The 17,702-nt window shown below is 54.7% G+C and overlaps 1 protein-coding gene across 1 annotated transcript in view; it reads right to left on the bottom strand.

Annotated features, from left to right (window-relative positions):
* The window catches only part of EFHD1 (EF-hand domain family member D1), a 41,683-nt gene extending 25,691 nt beyond the window's left edge, over window positions 1–15,992 (bottom strand). Inside the window, exon 1 of the mRNA XM_032355187.1 lies at window positions 15,585–15,992. Coding sequence (XP_032211078.1) covers window positions 15,585–15,886 — 302 coding nt within the window. The 5' untranslated portion in view covers window positions 15,887–15,992. The remainder of the gene's footprint in view (window positions 1–15,584) is intronic.
* Window positions 15,993–17,702: the final 1,710 nt, after the last annotated feature.

Here is a 17,702-nt window from a genome sequence, read left to right as displayed (position 1 = left end):
CCATTCTTCTGCGCTCCCTCACCACCTGGCTCCCGTCTACCTGGGGCCTCTCCAGAGCAGAAGAGCACAAAGACCAGTCCCAGCGGGCAGGCAGATGTACAAAGAGGCTGTTGAGCACTGATCTGGCCGGAACTTGGGCAGAGCTGGAGTGGAGGGAGGCGGTCGGCACAGAGGAGCAGGAACTAACAGGAAACAGAGTGCAGAGCCAAGAGAGGGAGCCACTGTCAGGAGTCCAGAGGTGCTAGGATGTCCCAGAAGGGGGGGGTGGTGGTGGTGGTGTGGAACCAACTCCCAGGGGGCAATCTGAGAGTTCTGTGTCTTCCTAAGGGCAGTGGGGGTCGGGGGGATGGGAGCCACCTCCAAAAGAATTGGAACCAGAGAAGCGACATCAGAAGGCTGCTTCTTCAGAAAGACCTCTCAGCTCAGGGTATGGGTTGGACTTTTCCCATAAAAGGGGAGGGGGGCGGTGAGTGCAAGTTGTGTTATAGGGGCTCACTTTGAGCAAACATCCTTCCTTTTCTGGTAGAGGCCAGCCTCTCTGCGGGTGGTAGGAGGCCAGTGGAGGCTGGGTCCCTCCCACCCATCAGCCATGGCACCCTGCAGCCTCGGTTCGGACACAGTGTTCGGCAGTTCATAAAGGAAGGTGGGGAGGCAGGACAGAGAGGCATTGGGCCACCCACTGTGTGCACAGCACCTCATGAGACAGCAGAGGGGAGGCAGTGCCTTCAAGAGGACCCAGGACATCTATTTTGTCCCAAATGGATGGCAGGGGAGTACACGGCCCCTGCCAGGGACCGCCCTGTGGATTCAGGAAGAGAGGGCAGGGAATGACCTCAGAGAAGGGCTGCTCACTCTACCTAGGTCCTCCCCACCCAGTGGGGGGCACACAGGGAGGTTTTAGCTACATGCAAATTCTCCCGCTGATGCCAGAAGCCCAGCGTGGAAACAAAGCAACCGGAATCCCATGACCATCCTCAAGGGAACATGCCAGTGACAGGGAGACAATAGGTCAGCAGTGCAAAGTCCTCTGGCCACATTGAAGGCACCGATGCCAAGAACCCTCTGAGCTGGTGAGGGCTTGGCCTCGGAAAGTCTGACTCAGCAACACCAATGTAACAGGCACAGTCTGGTCCATTAGAGCTCGGGGGCTCCTCCCAAGGACAGCGAAAGACAGCAGTGGCCGAGAGCGTGTTCCCCAGGTCACGGTCCCCTGGTGCAAAGCCCTGGTAACACTGTATGATGTGTGTCTCTGGGCGAGTTACTCTAACTCTCTGGGCTCACTTGTTTTTGGCTGATAATATCTCGTTAAGTAAAAGACCCTAATCCTGGGGGTCTCCCTTTGGTTCTTCAGAAATGGGGACACCCTTGCTGGGCTTGGGTTAAGGGCAGGTGGCTGGGGACTCGGTTTGGGAACAGGGAGTGGAGTGAGTGGATCTGGGAATTTAAAGTTCTGGGCAATCCATCCAGAAAGGAGAGGGAAGAGGAGCAGTGTGGTGAGGGCAGGGCTCTGGCGTCCCACAGGACGTCTCAAGTGGCATTTGGCGTCCCATGGGAAGCCTGCCCTGAGCAATCCCCAGTAGACGCAGCAGGGAGGCCAAAACAGTTCTTCTGAGCAGGAATGTCAAAATGACCAAGGGTCAGTTCTTTGCTGCAAGGGTACGGTCATGGGGTGCCTCCCCTCAGTTCCCAACACTTCCTATAAAAGTTCTGAGCGGCTGGGAACAAGGCCAGACATGCCCCTGGAAACCTAATTCTCCTTGGAATTCCCAAGAGCCTTGTGGATCTCGGGGGACGTTTCCCCCAAATGACCCAGGGTTTCCACACCAACTTGGTCAGGCCTGCGGCAGCCCTGAAAATGCCCCACCCCTCCTCCACCCTCAAACCCAGGAGTCAGAGAGACAGACAGACGGCAGGGGGAGGCCCTGAGGGAAGTGGAGGCCCGAGGCCCCAGGCCCAACCCAAGTGGACGATGGGGGACTCGGCTGTCCCTCCAAACAGGAAAGAAAAAACACCAGGGCTGGCAGCCTCTGGACCCCAGGGTCTCCCATCTCCACTGCACTACTTCCCTGCCAGCCAGTCCTTTCCCTGTGTCCCTCTGCTGGGCTGGAACCACCTTAAATCCAGCAGCCCTTCCGGGGGCCAAGGGACCTACAGGCCCTCAGTGGAAAAAACATGGGGCTGGTACCAGCGGACCTAATTCAGGCTCTGCCTGCATGCTGAGTGGTCACACGATCTTGGGGGCAACCTGAGAATGTGGTCACTTACCTGTTTCCACATCTCACTTACAGACGCCTGTGTCTGTGTGGCTCGTGGTCAGTGGCACTGCTGGAAGGAATGCCCCACCACCACCACGGCCGAGGGCTGCAAAGCACCCCAGAGACAGCACTTAGGGCCACAGGGCAGCAGCTCGAGGCAGAGCTCAGACCCCTCTTCAGAGGTCAAGGCAACCCTGCCCTCGCCCTGGGCTGGCCCTAAGGTGGGCACCAGGATTACAAGTATTTAGCCACATTCAAGGATTGGTCTCTGCTTTCCCAGGGCAAACACCATGAAAGGGAGGGGAACGTCACGAGAATCAACCATGATTAAGTGCAATCGACTAGAAATTGGGGGGTATGAGAGAGTCGCGGCGAAGGGGCAGGCAACAGACCAGTTAAGAGTGGAGCCAGCTGGGGCCAGCCTTGCAGTATCATGAGGAGCCTGAACCTTATCCCTTGAGCAACTGGGAGCTACTGAATGCTGTATGTTGTCCCCCCCCCACACACACACACACAGAGGGAAGCAAGGTAATGAGATTTGGGCTCTGGCAAAAGGTTACAACATGGAAGAGGGACGGGGTAGGCCAGCTGCCCCAAGCCAGGTGGTCAGGAAGCCGACAAAGGCTATGCCACCCCCGGCCTGGCCTGGTTATGCAAGGGAGGGCGTCAAGGATGGCTGAGGTTTGGAGCCTGAGATGATGGCTGGGGGTGGGGGCAGGAGGTGGTAATGACACTGAGAGGCTAGTGGCACAGGGAACAAGAGCATAGCCTTTCTGGGTTCGAAGCCCAGTTCCGCCATTTACATGATGTGTGATGCTGGGCAAGTGACCTAGTTTCTCTCTGCCTCAGTGTCACCATCTGTGAAATGGGGGATGATAAGTGTACCGACCTCACAGTGTTATGCTATGTAAAGGCTAAGAGAAGTGCCTGCACACCATAGGTACTCGACAAGTGGGGGCCATTCAGTGTTTTGGGGGGAGGCCGGTGATCAATAAAGCTGACCATTATAGGGTGGGGTGGAGGAAGCATGAGACCTTTAGGGAGGGGACAGAGACCCTGTCATGGAGGCCAAGAAGGGAAGGGCTGGGGAGAATTGGGGGCCAGTGCTTCTCCAAGGCCAAGCAGAGCTCACCAGGTCCCCCTGGGCATAGAACTGGGACGGTCAGCAGCACGTCTTATCAGTAGAGGGTTGATGCCAGGCCTGCTGTCCCAGGCCCAGCAGTGTTCCCTGAGCAGTATCGGGTGCCTGGGGTCCACCTCAGAGATGTCTAACCCCAGAGCTGACATCAGCTTCAGCCTTGGCCCATCCTTCCCACTGGGAAGGAGCAGAGGGGCAAGCCCCAGAGACACAGATTGTAGGTCCTGGACAATGTCCTCCTACTTCCTGCAAATATGACCCAAGCTGGCAGAAGGCAAACCAGACTGCCCACCCAGAGGCAGCGATGCAGAGGGACAGATCACTCTTCATTTCAGAATCAGATAGCAATGACACCACTCTTCATTTCAGAATCAGACCCCAGTGCAACCGGAAGGAGTCCACCACTCCTGGCCCTGTTTCCCCCCCACCCCCACTCCCAAGGCTCTGCCTGGCCTGGAACCAGGAACTGGCACAAGGAGGCTGCCACTGGGTGCTGGCAACCCAGCCTTTACCTCCAAAACCGAAGAATTTACCTCCATCCTGCAACACATGGGTACAGCCAGGCTAACGCTGAAAGACCATATAACAAGGCCTGGATACCCCTCCACGTACTCAACCACCCCTCGCACAAGAGAGGGGACCTTAGCAACATAATACGAGGGGCCGCTAAAAGAAAGGAGACACGTCAATGCCTATGACTCCCAACCAAGATGGCGGCTGGTTCCACCATTCACTGCAGCATTCACTGTCTCTCCACCTGGAGACCCTTCTAAAAGGAGAAGAAATCAGAGATACAACAGTCATGATGATAAAAAGAATACAGGGAGCCTGGGGAGGGGGCTTGGGATCCCCAAACAGTCCTCAGAGACAAAAAGCAGACTAGGAATGTAATGGGTGATTCTGCCCAAGGAAGCCAGCTGGGCCCTCCAAACCCAGAGGCAAGGTGGCCGTGCTCAGCCAAGCTCTTTGTCAGGTGGAAGGGTGACCTGGGGCAAAAGTAGGAGCTTTCTAAAAGCTGGCCTAGCGGAGAGCTGACACAGACACATCTCCCTCCCAACCCCAAATACACAATATTCTTAGCTGCCAGGGATCTACAACCACAGGCAAAGAGACAGATCAAAGGCGCTCTTGATTAAAATGGCAACAGCAAGTGTCCCAGAGCAAAGACCTCTACATTCTGGCCCAGAGCCCCTAGTAATGGGCTGCTTCCAGTCTGGTCTCCAGAACCCAAGCCTGCTTCTGAAAGCCCCTCCCACACATACAAAAACAAAGACAGACACAAGAAAGCCATGGTCAGGGAAAGGCCCAAAAGGAGCACTGTTGGACCCCACTCCTCCCTTCCAGAACCCCCACTTTGGCCAGGTGCCTGCCCCTCAGGGAAGGGCAGTCACTGACTGGTGGGCCCATGACCCAGTGCCAGCCCAGGGGATGCCAGGGACTGGCTTACAGGATCCATCTGGGAAAGACCTCCTCGTTGTTTGGAAGACCCCCAGGTCTTTCCTGCCCCTGACTTTGTCACAGCTATGTAGGACCTGGGGAGTTCCCATCTTATCGCTGGCCCCCTGATGAAGGCAATACCAGGACTGGAGGGGTGCAGCAGGCCGGACCCATAGCTCGGACAGTAGCAGCCAAGCATGCCCAAGGGCCACCCTTGTCTTCTAGACTCCCCATAATACGAGATGATTCTTCACTGATGAGCTCGGGGCAGGGTTTTCCATCACCTGAACCAAAGGCCTCCTGACTCACACGAGGAGAAGGGCACAGATAGTCTCAGCACGAGCCTTCAGGACTTGGTACCTAATCTGATGGGGGGGACCTCTTAGAAGAGAACACCATCAGGCTTCCACTCTCCAAGTTACAGTATCTTCATTATATTACAAGAGATTCTGAACGGGGACATCATACTTCTATAACAAGTTTTTCCCTGTACTTGTGAGATTCTGGTCTGTTCCCTTGAAACCAGTGGGTCTCAGCTTCAGGGAAATGGGCCTTAAACCCCATGGAGAAGCCGGATCCCCTCAGCAAAGAGGTACCTGCACCTGGAGACATGATCTCAGGGGGCCCGAAGATCTGAGGTGAAGAGCTCCTCCTGCTCTAGTCACGGGGCTCAGGAAGGGCAGACGCCCAAGGCCAAAGTCTCTGCCACCCAGTTAGCTTTGGCTTTTCCTTTTCATCTGGAGTTTTTAAGTCTTTCCAGGGCTTGTCCACAGCCTAGCCCAAACACCTTGGACCACCTCTCAGGAGAATTAACACCCAGGCAGCCCTTCCCAGGGAACAGTGTTGCACTGGGGACCCCAGCTGCGGGGGTGCCAGCTGCCGGCCCCCTCTGCTGGCAAAGAATAGGGTGGCCATTTGTGGCCAGGGAGGGCTCCAGGCTCTCTCCTCCGTCCCCTTCGGCTTTTCCCTCTTTTTCCCTCAGGCTCTGAGCCTGCTTCAGGAAGCGAAACCCAGGAAGGGGATGAGAGAGACCAGCCCAGATTCCCAGGGCTTGGGATTCAGAGGACTCTGGAGGGACTTAAACGCCTAGAACAGGGCCTGGTGAACTACAGCCTGCAGGCCAAATCCCGTTGCCCAAGTCTGACTGGAGCAGGGCTTACTGGTGGGTATTGTGAACGGCTGCTTCTGCCTCACAGTGGCAGCAGGGACCCGAGAACCCACAGGCCAAACACATTTACTGTCTGACCCCTTCCTGAAGGAGTCTGCCCACCAGGGGCCTTGAAGGACACTAGAAGGTCATACAGTCCATCCCCCAGCCTCCCAAAGTCCCAGCCCAAGAAGTCAGACCACCTGCATTCCACTGAAGCCCCAGAGAAAAGGGCCGAACACCTTCCAGACAATTCTTTCCGTTTCTCAGCAACTCCAACCATGAGAAAACTTTTTTCTCCACAATGAACCGAAGCGAAGTCTCTTCTCCCTGTGCCCGCCGTGGTCAGGTGGGTCCCCACCGCGCTCCAAGCTGTCGGCCGCCACCCTCCTTCTCAAGGACCCTCAATGCCTGGGCCTTCAGTGCTTCTCTGTCAAGGACCTGGATCCCCTCCCAGACCTGGCTGGCTGCGCTTCCCTGGCTATGTGTCCAGAAAGACCAAGACCCCTTTCCTGAACGCAGCAGCCCAGGGCCCCCCAGCATCTTCATGGGAGGCTGCTAGGCTCCACGAAGTATCTTGCACAGGCGTGGTGGATGACTTTTCCAGGACCTGCATTCCTCCCTGTCAAGCAGCATCACTGAAATCAGGCTCCCTGTTAAGTTTATTTGAGCTTCTCAAGGGCAGTGACTCTTCCGGATCGGTCTGTATAACCTGGCCCGGCAGGTGCTTCGCTGAATGAATGGTGATAAGCTCAGCCACAGTAGATAAGAAGGAGGCTCACCATCACCATCGTCACCATTGTCATAGTACCACCATGGATTACAGTGAACGAAAGTATAGATCATGGGAGACCAGAGCTGGGAACACAGGGGAAGGCATCACAAAAGGTCACACAGCCTTGGAACCAATGAATCCATGTCTGGGGTCCATTTTCTTGGCAGGTCGCTGACCACAAGGCAGGTTCCATCCTGCAGGATGGTGTGGTCTTTGCCTCAACGACTCAGAGGCCCCTGCCCATGGGCCTTCCAAGGAGCACCTAGGACTTAGGACCAACAGCGCTCTTTGATCACCAACACTGAGGGACGCAGGAACCGAAAGAGGCTCTAGGGGCCGGACTACATCACGCAGGGGACACGAGCACTGAGTGTGCGAGGGGGGAGCGTGAACGAGAGCATGCGTATCAGCACATGCAAACGCATGTGCAAAGGTACACAAAAGGCACAGATCTTCATGAAGCAGGAAACTGAAGGCAGACGTGTGCCAAACCTAGAGCAGGTGCGGGGCTCCTCCACAGAGCATCTCCCCCCCGCCCGGGTCACTGACTGGCCTGGCTGCCACAGCTCCCAAGACCCCAGCAGCTCAGCGCACGTTTAGGGACCCACTGGCTCGGCAGCATCCTGAACCAGAGGCAGCATAGCCCAGGGGAAATCGGACCCTCCTTCAACCCCACAGAAAAAGGGATTTTTTATTTTTTGTATCTTTTTTTAAGATTTTATTTACTTATTTGACAGAGAGAGATCATAAGTAGGCAGAGAGAGTGAGAGGGAAGCAGGTTCCCTGCCGAGCAGAGAGTCCGATGCGGAACTCGATCCCAGGACCCTGAGACTATGACCCGAGCCGAAGGCAGCGGCCTAAACCACTGAGCCACCCAGGCGCCCCGAGAAAGGGATTTCTATTTACCCGCTGGACTCGGGGCCCAACAGGGCTAGAGTATACATGAAGTTGGAGTCCCCTAGACCTCACAGCTTTGAAAGGAGGCACCTGTAACCTGAGCATATGAGGGAGAAAGGGGAAAGGATATTTTTTACATAATGCAAGATTTTAATAACTCACTGAATTTCAACTTCGATCGCTCCTGTTTCAAATCCCTCTTATTCAAATTCTCATTGCATGGGAAGGCTCCTTAAGGCTGGTGAAGGAGGGGCGCCTGGGTGGCTCAGTGCGTTAAGGCCTCTGCCTTCAGCCCGGGTCATGGTCTCAGGGTCTGGGATAGAGCCCCGCGTCGGGCTCTCTGCTCGGTGGAGAGCTTGCTTCCCTCTCTCTCTCTGCCTGCCTCTCTGCCTACTCATGATCTCTGTCAAGTAAATAAATAAAATCTTAAAAAAAAAGAAAAAAAAAAGGATGGCGAAGGAGCCTCCGCAGAGAGAGACATGGGGAGCAGGGAAGGAGGAAGAAACTCCCCGCAGATGTCTCATAGCCAGAACTGGGCACACCCTTCCAGCCCCCCGTCCAAGGCAAGCCCAGGGAAACAACCGTACTTGAAGGGATCTGAGAAACAGTTCTAGTTTCCAGTCAAGGTGCCTTTTGTGCCGGAAGCCGAGGCCTCAAAGCAGAAGCCAGCCAGAGTTCTGGCTGAATGCTCCCCAGGAATTCCAAAGAGCCCAGGGTTCTTGCGCCTCACCCTCAGGCAGCCAGAGTTTAAGGCTGCAAAACCCAGTGGAGGTGAGGGAATGTCAAATAGAAGGCAGGTCACTATGGACCGAAGCAGCAATCAGGAGATGGAAGCTCTTGCCTTTCTCTAAAGGTGGAGAAAAGCACCCAAATTCGAGATTCCTTTTATTTTCATGCACCTTCCCCATCTTCCAAGTCAATTCACTCAAAAGGTGCACCTTGGGGCGCCTGGGTGGCTCAGTGGGTTAAGCCTCTGCCTTCGGCTCAGGTCATGATCCCAGGATCCTGGGTTCGAGCCCCGCAACTGGCTCTCTGCTCAGCAGGGAGGCTGCTTCCCCCTCTATCTCTGCCTGCTGCTCTGCCTACTTGTGATCTCGCTCTCTCGCTCTCTCTGTTAAATAAATAAATAAAATCTTTTAAAAAAAGATGCACCTGAGGGTGGGTCCGCTGGTCCGCTCTCTCTCCTCCTCCTACCCTTCCTCTTCTCTCTCTTCCTCTTCTCCAGTAAACCTCCGCGACTTCATCTCTACAGCAAATGCCTCCCCTTCAGTCTACACCCCTGTCTCCCTCCCTAGTTCCATAATATCCTTGCCCTTCCCCAGGCTCAGCCGGGATGGGCTCAGCCCTGATGTGGTGTCCGGAGGGCAGTTATGACATCACCAGCTCGGATGCTCCATAAAAGGACAGCTCTCTCAGAGCCAAATGCTCTTCTTCCCACCCTCTCTTTGGGGAACTGGAGATTAGAGCATAGCTACAAAGACATCATAGGCACATTTCCAGATTGCTGCATTTGGGTCCTGCCCTTCAGGGGCTGCCCCCCCACCCCCATACCTCCCTCTGCAAGAGGCCCCTGGAGAAGCCTGGGGGGTAATTAAAGTTTCCTATCTAGCCTTAACCTCCACCAGCTCGCCTTACAGCCCTGGACACACACACACAGAGTCAGTTTCTTCGGGGCCTTCTCGCTGTTCATTTAAAATCAGGCCACTGTTCTCTTGGCTCGGGCTATCCAGTAACACACTTGGATATGAAGAGGGAACTTTCTCTGGCCAGGCGGATGATGGCTCTGGCTTCCCACACCCACTCGAAAATTCTCTTCCTCCTACAACACACCATTTGGGAGCCAGGCTCAGGTGTGCAGGAGGCCCTGCGAAGACAAGTGACCCCTCCAGCCCAAGACCCCAACACGCTCACAGCCTGGGGAGGATCCAGTTTTTTTCCCAAGCCTTGATAATGTAAGATATCCCTAAGCAACACTTTCTCTTCTCTTTTTTCTTTTGCCTTTCTTTCTTTCTTTCTTTCTTTTCCCTCCATCCCTCCCTTCCTTTTCTTTCCTTTCTTTCTTACCTTTCTTCCTTTCCTTTCCTTCTCTTTTTATTTTAGCGAAACACTTTCAAATAGGAAAATCAAATGTAGAAGATCAAAGCCCGTCCTGCAGTATCTACATGAATTCCGTGCTCTTTCTCTCTCTCTCTCTCACCCTGAACAAAAAGAATGGGCATACTTTCTACCCATCAAGTCAGGTTCTGAGTGAACTAAGGCGACATCAGAGCCTGGATCTAGAAACTCAGATTAAACAGGAATTCGGCGGTTGGGTTTTTTCCACTAGTTTTGTGTTTGTAGTTAGATGGCCACTCCATGTCATTGGGATGGGGCTTTGGGAACACAGACCCTCCTTCTGCTGGGGGTTGGGAATCATGCTGGCTTTAAGGCTCTGACATGCCCAAATGTGGGGGCCTCTCTCTCTTGCCCCCTACTCCCTCCACTCTTAGGGCCACATGGACTGGGGAATTCTGCTCAATTGTAGTATCAGATTGAACCCCCACCACCACCACCACTTCACCGCCACTCGGACCCTCAGACTGTGATCTTATCTGGAAATAGGATCATCACAGATGTAATAAATTAAACGCAGATGAAGTCATCCTAGATCAGGGCGGGCCCTAAATCCACTGGCTAGTGTCCTGACATCATCAAGATCAAGAACACTTGAGCAGACACTAGCAAGGAGGAGTTGTCCAGGCGCCTGTAAAGCTGAGGGCTGCCAAGGCCTGCCGGTGACCACCACAAGCTACAAGAGGCACAGAAGGATTCTTCTCCTGAGCTCCATAGCTAGACGAGCCCTGCTGACACCCTGCGTTCAGGTGCCAACCTCCAGGAGGCGGGAGAATATGTTCACACTGTTTAAAGTCCCAGAGTTACGGTGATCTGGTCCCAGCAGCCCTAGGATACTCCTCCACTCCCCCAGCAGTGGCTGAGTAACCCCCACCCACAGAGCCTGGAAAGGCAGTAAGGGAGGGCACAGCCCCCCACAGAACCACTCACTCAGCAGGCGGCCAGGCTGCTGCACTCCAGCTCCAACTGCAGGGGAAATCAACTTCAGAGGATAATTCAGACACTGCAAAGTGGTTTTCATTTTTTTTTTTTTTTAAGATTTTATATATTTAGGGGCACCTGGGTGGCTCAGTTGGTTAGGCCTCTGCCTTCAGCTCAGGTCATGATCCCAGTGTCCTGGGATGGAGTCCCACATAGGGCTCCCTGCTCAGTGGGGAGCCTGCTTCTCCTTATCCCTCTGCCCCGCCACCCCCAGCCTGCGCCTTGTGTTCTCTGGCTCAAATAAATAAATAAAATATTCAGGAAAAAAAAAAAGATTGTATATATTTATGTGTCTAAGAGAGAGCACAAGTGGGGGGGTTGTCCAGAGGGAGAGGGAGAAACAGACTCCCCGCTGAGTAAGGAGCCCAACGGGGGCGGGGCGGGGGGGGGGGCTTAATCCCAGGACCAGGAGATCACAACCTGAGCCAAAGGCAGACACTTAACAGACTGAGCCACCCAGGCGCCCCTGGTTTTGAATTTTTTTTTTTTTAAGATTTTATTTATTTATTTGGCAGAGAGAGATCACAAGAAGGCAGAGAGGTAGGCAGAGAGAGAGGAGGAAGCAGGCTCCCCGCCGAGCAGAGAACCCGATGCGGGGCTCAATCCCAGGACCCTGGGATCATGACCTGAGCCAAAGGCAGCGGCTCAACCCACTGAGCCACCCAGGCGCCCCTGGTTTTGAATTATTAAGCAAAAGAGGACAACACAAAATTTGCACATCCACCAGAATGACAGGGGTGTGACCCTCTAAAACTGAGTGACACAAACCTCCAGGGCCCTCACCGTGGGCCTGGAATCAAGCTAACTGCTTCACATGCATGAGCTTATTTAATCCCCACAGTAACCCCATGAGGCCCATACTATTTCACCCTCACCTGACAGGAGGGGCAACTGAGGCACGGAGCTTTTTAAGTCACCTTCCTGGTAGCATGTGGTAAGAGTCCGCATCTAAACCCAGGAAGCCTGGCTCTGCGTGCCTGTTCTTCCCAGCTTCGGTACTGCTCCTACAGTGGGTTAAGTTTGGAAAGCAAGCTGGGATTTTTAACACACTTATGCTTTTATTTATTTATGCAAAGAAAAGCGAAGGAAAAAAGGGAAAGGGATGAAGAGGCCATGCTTTGACTGGGGGCAAAGCAGGAAATGACCAGCACCAGCAGGATGGATGCAGAGCTGACACCCTCACAGGGCAGGGAGGAGAGTCAGGGATGGGTCAGATGGGCAGGGCTCCTCCTGGCAACAAAGGAGCCTGGGAGACCCCAGTAAGGGGTTTTCTGGCCCTGCCCTGGGGGAGGGGCCAAGGCAACTGCAGCTAGGGGTCTATGCAGGAGTGCGCGTGGGGTCAGAGGACCTCCCTATGCATAGTTGAAAAGTTGCTGGGGGTTTTTTCGTTGTTTTTTTTTTTTTTTTTAAGTCATGCAGGGAGAAGCACCCTTGAAAGAGGGTCAGCAGGGAATCAGGGCTGGGCCATGAGGTTGGTCCATAGCCGAGAGTCACTCCCACATGCTGAGCCAGGTTGGAAGGAGCCAGGTAACGAATCTCCCAACCTAGGGCCCGCTGACTCTGGCGGGGTAGGGACGGCTGCATCCCAGCTGCCTCCGTGGTGGAAGAAACAGGCAGGCACTTGCAGAGGGAAAACCAAGGAGCTCAGAGACTGGCTGCTGAGTTTGTGGAAGCTCAGGGGGGTTGGGGCCATGCAATCCGTGTCTCTGGGGAGCATGGGGAGCCTGAAGCTGGGGCCAGGCACAGGGACACAGGGCTGGAGCCAATGTGAAGGCCCGGTCTGCAGCAAAGGGCTCTCCCCTTCTAGATCACATGCCATCTCAGAAGGTCACCCATTCATCTCCCCAAAACCCACCGAAAGGAACAACTGCCCCCATTCTGATGACAGGATGCAAGTGTTTAAAGAACTTCCCCACCACCAACAGTCACAGCTAAGGACCCTGGAATAAGGGGTCTATGTCCCCACCCTGCCCGCACTCCTGACGCATAACTGGGTCTTGACACCAGGTTCAGGGGGCCTTTTCCAAACACGTGGGAAAAGAATGGCAGCACTTTCCAGGGGCAGCAGCTACCTGCCCCTCACGGGAGGCTTGTGCCCATCTTACCAGTAGCAGAACCAAGACTTAGAAGGGTTATGAGGCTCGCCCAGGGTCACAGAGCCTAGGTCCCGGCAGCCCTATGTCTGTCGGAATCCAAAGGTGACACTATTTCCCCTGCCTCACTGGTGTCTCTGGCTATGGCTCAGCTGACTCTAACCAGAGGGGCTGCTCTGCCTCTCCAGCCTTCCGGACACAAGGGGGTGATTCCTAGGAAGGCTTCTGGGCATCAGCTTGGGCCTCAGACCCCACTCCCTGATGACAGGAGCTGCCCATCTGGGCACAGCTCAGTCATGGCTGGAGGGGAACAAAGCAGCAGGCCTGAGCCTGCCCACACTCTGGGTTCAAGATGACCTATGAAGGTCATTCACAGCAAACCAGCACTTGACCATCCTCCCTCTGCAAGAGCCCCAAGGGAGCCTGTGAAAGCCAGTCTTCCCCACCTCCAAGCCCTGGTGGCTAAGGGTGGGGCACGTGGCTCAGGCCTGGCCAATGGCAGCCACAAATTCCCCGGGCCACAGCAATTGGTTCAGAGCCAATAAGAAACAATAGTAAAGCTAAAAAGAGAGACACACACACAATAAAGCCTTTGCTGTGGTCACTCTTGCCCTCTGGACTTACTGGAGCTGCTGTGGCCAGCCTGCCACCACCTGGCATAATAAGCCACCTGAGAATGGGGACAACACAGAGAGGAAGCTGGCTTGAGAAAATGAGAAACAGCACTGATAGCATCATCTGAGCACGTAGGTCCAACCATACCTGACACCAACTGCGAGCCAATTAACCTCCCTTTTTGTTTACTCTGATTTTGGTTAAAGGTGACAAAAAAACCACAATTTCAAAGGGTGCCTGGGTGGCTCAGTCGGTTAAGCATCTGCCTTCGGTTCGGGTCCTGGGATCGAGCCCCGCATCAGGCTCCCTGTGGTCCAGAAACCTGCTTCTCCCTCTCCCTCTCCCACTGCCTGTGTTCCATCTCTCGCCCTGTATCTCTTTGTCAAATAAATAAAATCTTTTAAAAAACAAAAACAAAAACGCAACCTCAAATTCTGCCTTATACCACAGGTCCAGAGAGCTAACATGTAGTGCCACACACAGGCTGGGACCCTAGACCACACACTGCTGTCCCTTTAGCTTGACCCTGTTTCTTCACGGATGCCACCATGCCTAAAGACCCTGTGTGGACTCCCTGTATTACCCTTAGGCAGTACGCAAATAAACTTACCCTTTCAAAGATGTTCTGCAGAAAAAAAAGCAATAGCATAAATAAAGCAGCCCAAGTCACCTCAAAGCAACCTGAGGACGGTGGTCCCCAAGACGCATCCCCCTCCCCCCAGTCCAGCTGGACTGTGAGGAACTGCTGGGACATGGGAGCAAAGGAGCCAGAGGAGCCCTGACGAGAAAGAAACCAAAGGGGACCCACAAACCATTCACCCACTGCTTTTCCATCTCCACCCCAGGCCAATTTTTATTTTTTTTTTCATTTGCCAAAACTCAGCCTTCCTTAATTACCCAAACTAGACCCACCAGGTGTGAACACCACAGGACAATGCCTGGAAGCCAGGGAAATCAGGTTGTCAGGGAGGCAGGGACGCTCCGGGTGCCAGCCTCCGCTGACCTCCACAGAGGCCGAGGCTGGACGAGAGCCCAGCCTCAAGAAGGGGCCAAGATTCTGGCCACACAGTGCTGGCCACAGAGCCTTTAAATAGAACCTCCACGCGGGAGGACAAACACATTCCAAGCACTTTTAAAAAACGCCCCAAGCATGACCTGGCCAGAGGCCTCTGCTCCCCCAGGCATTTTTCCGGTCTTGGTCCAATTCTGGAAATAATATTAATAGCTCGGTTAGGAGCTTAGGGTGTACAAAATGCCGTATGGCCTTAAAAGGCAGGGACAATTACCGCCCTCACTCTACAGATTTGGAAACTGAGGTCAAGGACCTCCCAGAATGCAAGGCCTAATTAATACTGGAAGCTCTCTACGCTGCCTCCAATGCCCAGCAGCTCCCGGGCTCGGCCGGGCTTTCACCGCGGGACACAAGAGAGCCCCCGTCCGACCGGCTGCCAGGGGCTACGACGGGTTCCGACGGGCGCCTCCTACCCAAAACGCAAGGGGTAAAATAGATAGGGCGACACGGCCAGGAGGCTCCCGGGACACACTCGCTCCAGGAACGTCCTGATCTTTTGCAACTAGTTTGACCAACTCTCAATTCTCAGCCTCTGTGGGTACATCAGACCCTGCGCGGCAGCCAAGGATAACTTTCCTCCTTTGTTTGAAAAGATAAACAATGGGGCTAATTTCTCCCTTGGGCGGTAAAATTAATGCTGGCAGGTGTGGCGCCGAGCGACTAGGTTTCCTAGAAGTTGCGCGGCGGGCACCTCTGGCCGCTAGGGGCGGAGGGGGCGGGACCGGCCGTCGAGACCCGGGAGCCTGGGGCTCAGGGGAACTTAAGAGCCCAGTCAGGGAGAGCTGCGGCCACTGCTCTCGGGGTCCCGGCCAGGCCAGGTTCCCCTCCCAACCCCACCACCGCCGCACCGGCACGGGCTCCCGGCGCGCAGGATCTGAGGTGTGAGTTAAATGCTAAGGGCACCCCGGGTCTCCTAAATTATCCTACCCTGTCCCATCATAGCAGAGCGGGGACTCGGGGCCATAAAGACTCGCCCATCGCCACCTTCCCGCTCCCCCCCTCTCGGGTCCCACGGCGCAGGGTCCTCCCGGGCGCAACGCGCAGGGCATCGCGGGCGCTCACAGTTTGAACTTGCTCTCCAGGTCCTTGATGAGGCGGCGGCTGAACTCCGGGAACTCGGTGTAGGGGTTGAAGACCTTGCAGCGGCGAGGCCGCGCGGTGCCCTCGTTGATGTCCAGCCGTCGGGTCAGCTGCGCACTCAGCTCGGCGTCTGCGCTGGCGGTGGGCGCCCAGGCTAGGGGCTCGCACTCGGGTTCGGGATCCCGCGCCGCTAAAGCACAGGACGCGGTCTGGGGGCGGCCCTCCTCCGCCTCCTCCCACTGCAGTCGCCGCTGCAGCTTGCGCGCCAGCTCCTGGCTGGCCATGGCGACGGATCTGGGGAGCCGGGGACGCAGAACCAGACGTGGGGACTTTCGGACCGCGCGCTCCGAGCGGGCTCGCGGCTCTGCGATGTTCTGCCCAGGCGGCCGGAATCCGGCGGTTGGGTGGAACCGCGGGCGCGAGAGGAGGGCGGGCGGGGCGGAGCCGTGGCTTTAAGGAGGCGCGGCGGCTGCTGGACCCGCCCTCCCGGCCAGAGACCGCAGGTGTTCTCGCGTCCACCGGACGCCCACCCGGTTGCCTGATCCCCAGGACTCCGGACTGGAGGCTGACCGCGCCTCGGAACGAGAAGTGGACCCACTGATCAGCTCCGACCTTGCGGCCTGAGCTCGGAGGGATCCGGGGGACCCCGAGTTCCCTGGAGAAACGGCAGCAGGAAAGTTTCACGACCGTTCCGGCGGTTCCTCTATCGTTCCACAGATGTACCCCAACTGGAGGTGCTCGCGACCCAGGACAGGCTGGAGGTGGGAAAAACCGAGCGCCCCCGAGTGACACCAGCGCGCTCCCATGGCTGGAGGTGGCACCCACGGGTCGCGAGGTCCAGGAGTGGGAGGCGCCCGCAGGGAGTGGGGAGCTTAGTTTCTTAATTTTGGGGGGAGGAGGCTGAGTTTCTGACATTCACTGAAAATAAATGTTGCTAAAACATACTAAAAAATACTAAAAACGAATAAACAAACAGAAAGGAGAGCGAGCAAGGGTGACAAAACTCTGGCTCCCCAATAGGCAAGATACCCGCTTGGCTTCAGGGGCTCCAGCTTTTTCTGTGAAACACACAAGAGAGAAACGGAAGCTCAAGAATAAATAAACAAAGCAGCATTTTTGACAAGCGGGTAAAACAAGCACAGTCGTCGTTCTCCCTAAGGAAGGCTAATACAGGCGGCTTATGACATCAGCCAAGCCTGCAAATACCGGTTGGCCCCAGCCTGGGCTCTTGTCTGCTCTGGCCACCTGGTTGGCCGGGGCGAGTCTGTGGCCCGGGCTGAGGTGTGAGGAGTGGGCGGGCGGTCCATCTATAGAGGACACATGAAAAAAAAAAGTTATTTAGGGGTGCCTGGTTGGTTCAGTGGGAAGAGCCTCCAGAACATCATCATGGAGTTGTGAACTCCAACCACATGTTGGGTGTAGAGGACTCAAAGTAAAATAAAATCTAAAAAACAAACAAACAACCTAATAGCTTTGCCTTTTCTTTCACTTATGAATAGAACATACTATTGAAAATTCTCATGTTACTTAGAGTGGGTTTTGAATGCAATTCAACTTTGTCGTCTAAGTGTTGCTAAAGGAGGAAGCACTCTTTCTTAACAGCTTCATTTAATGTTTGCACGTGGGAAACACCTGGAATACCATCACTGCTATCAAGGTCATAAACATATCCATCACCTCCAAAAGTGTCCTGTGTCCCTCTGGTTTTTGTTTGGTTTGGTTTTGTTTTTGTTTTTTGGTAAGAAAACTGAATGTGGGATTTACCCTCTGAGATTTTATAATCAATCTGTTACTACCTGCTCTGTTAGACAGTGGCTCTAATACTTCTAAGGAAGTATTTCTGGATAGTGTCATCTGGGCGCCACTTAAAAGGCATTATCATCGGGCACTGGGTGGTTCAGTCAATTAAAAGTCTGCTCTTGGCTCAGGTCATGATTCCAGGGTCCTGGAATTGAGTCCCGCATCAGTCTCCCTGCTCAGCGGGCAGTCTGCTTCTCCCTACCCCTCCCTCTGCTTGTGATCTATCTCTCTCTCTCTCTCAAATAAGTAAATATTTTTTCAAAAAAGGCATATCACCTGCAAGGGACAGTTTGGGGCTAT

The sequence above is a fragment of the Mustela erminea genome, chromosome 8, assembly GCF_009829155.1.
Source record: "Mustela erminea isolate mMusErm1 chromosome 8, mMusErm1.Pri, whole genome shotgun sequence".
In the NCBI taxonomy this organism is placed as follows: domain Eukaryota; kingdom Metazoa; phylum Chordata; class Mammalia; order Carnivora; family Mustelidae; genus Mustela; species Mustela erminea.
This window is presented reverse-complemented; position numbering and strand designations above follow the sequence as displayed.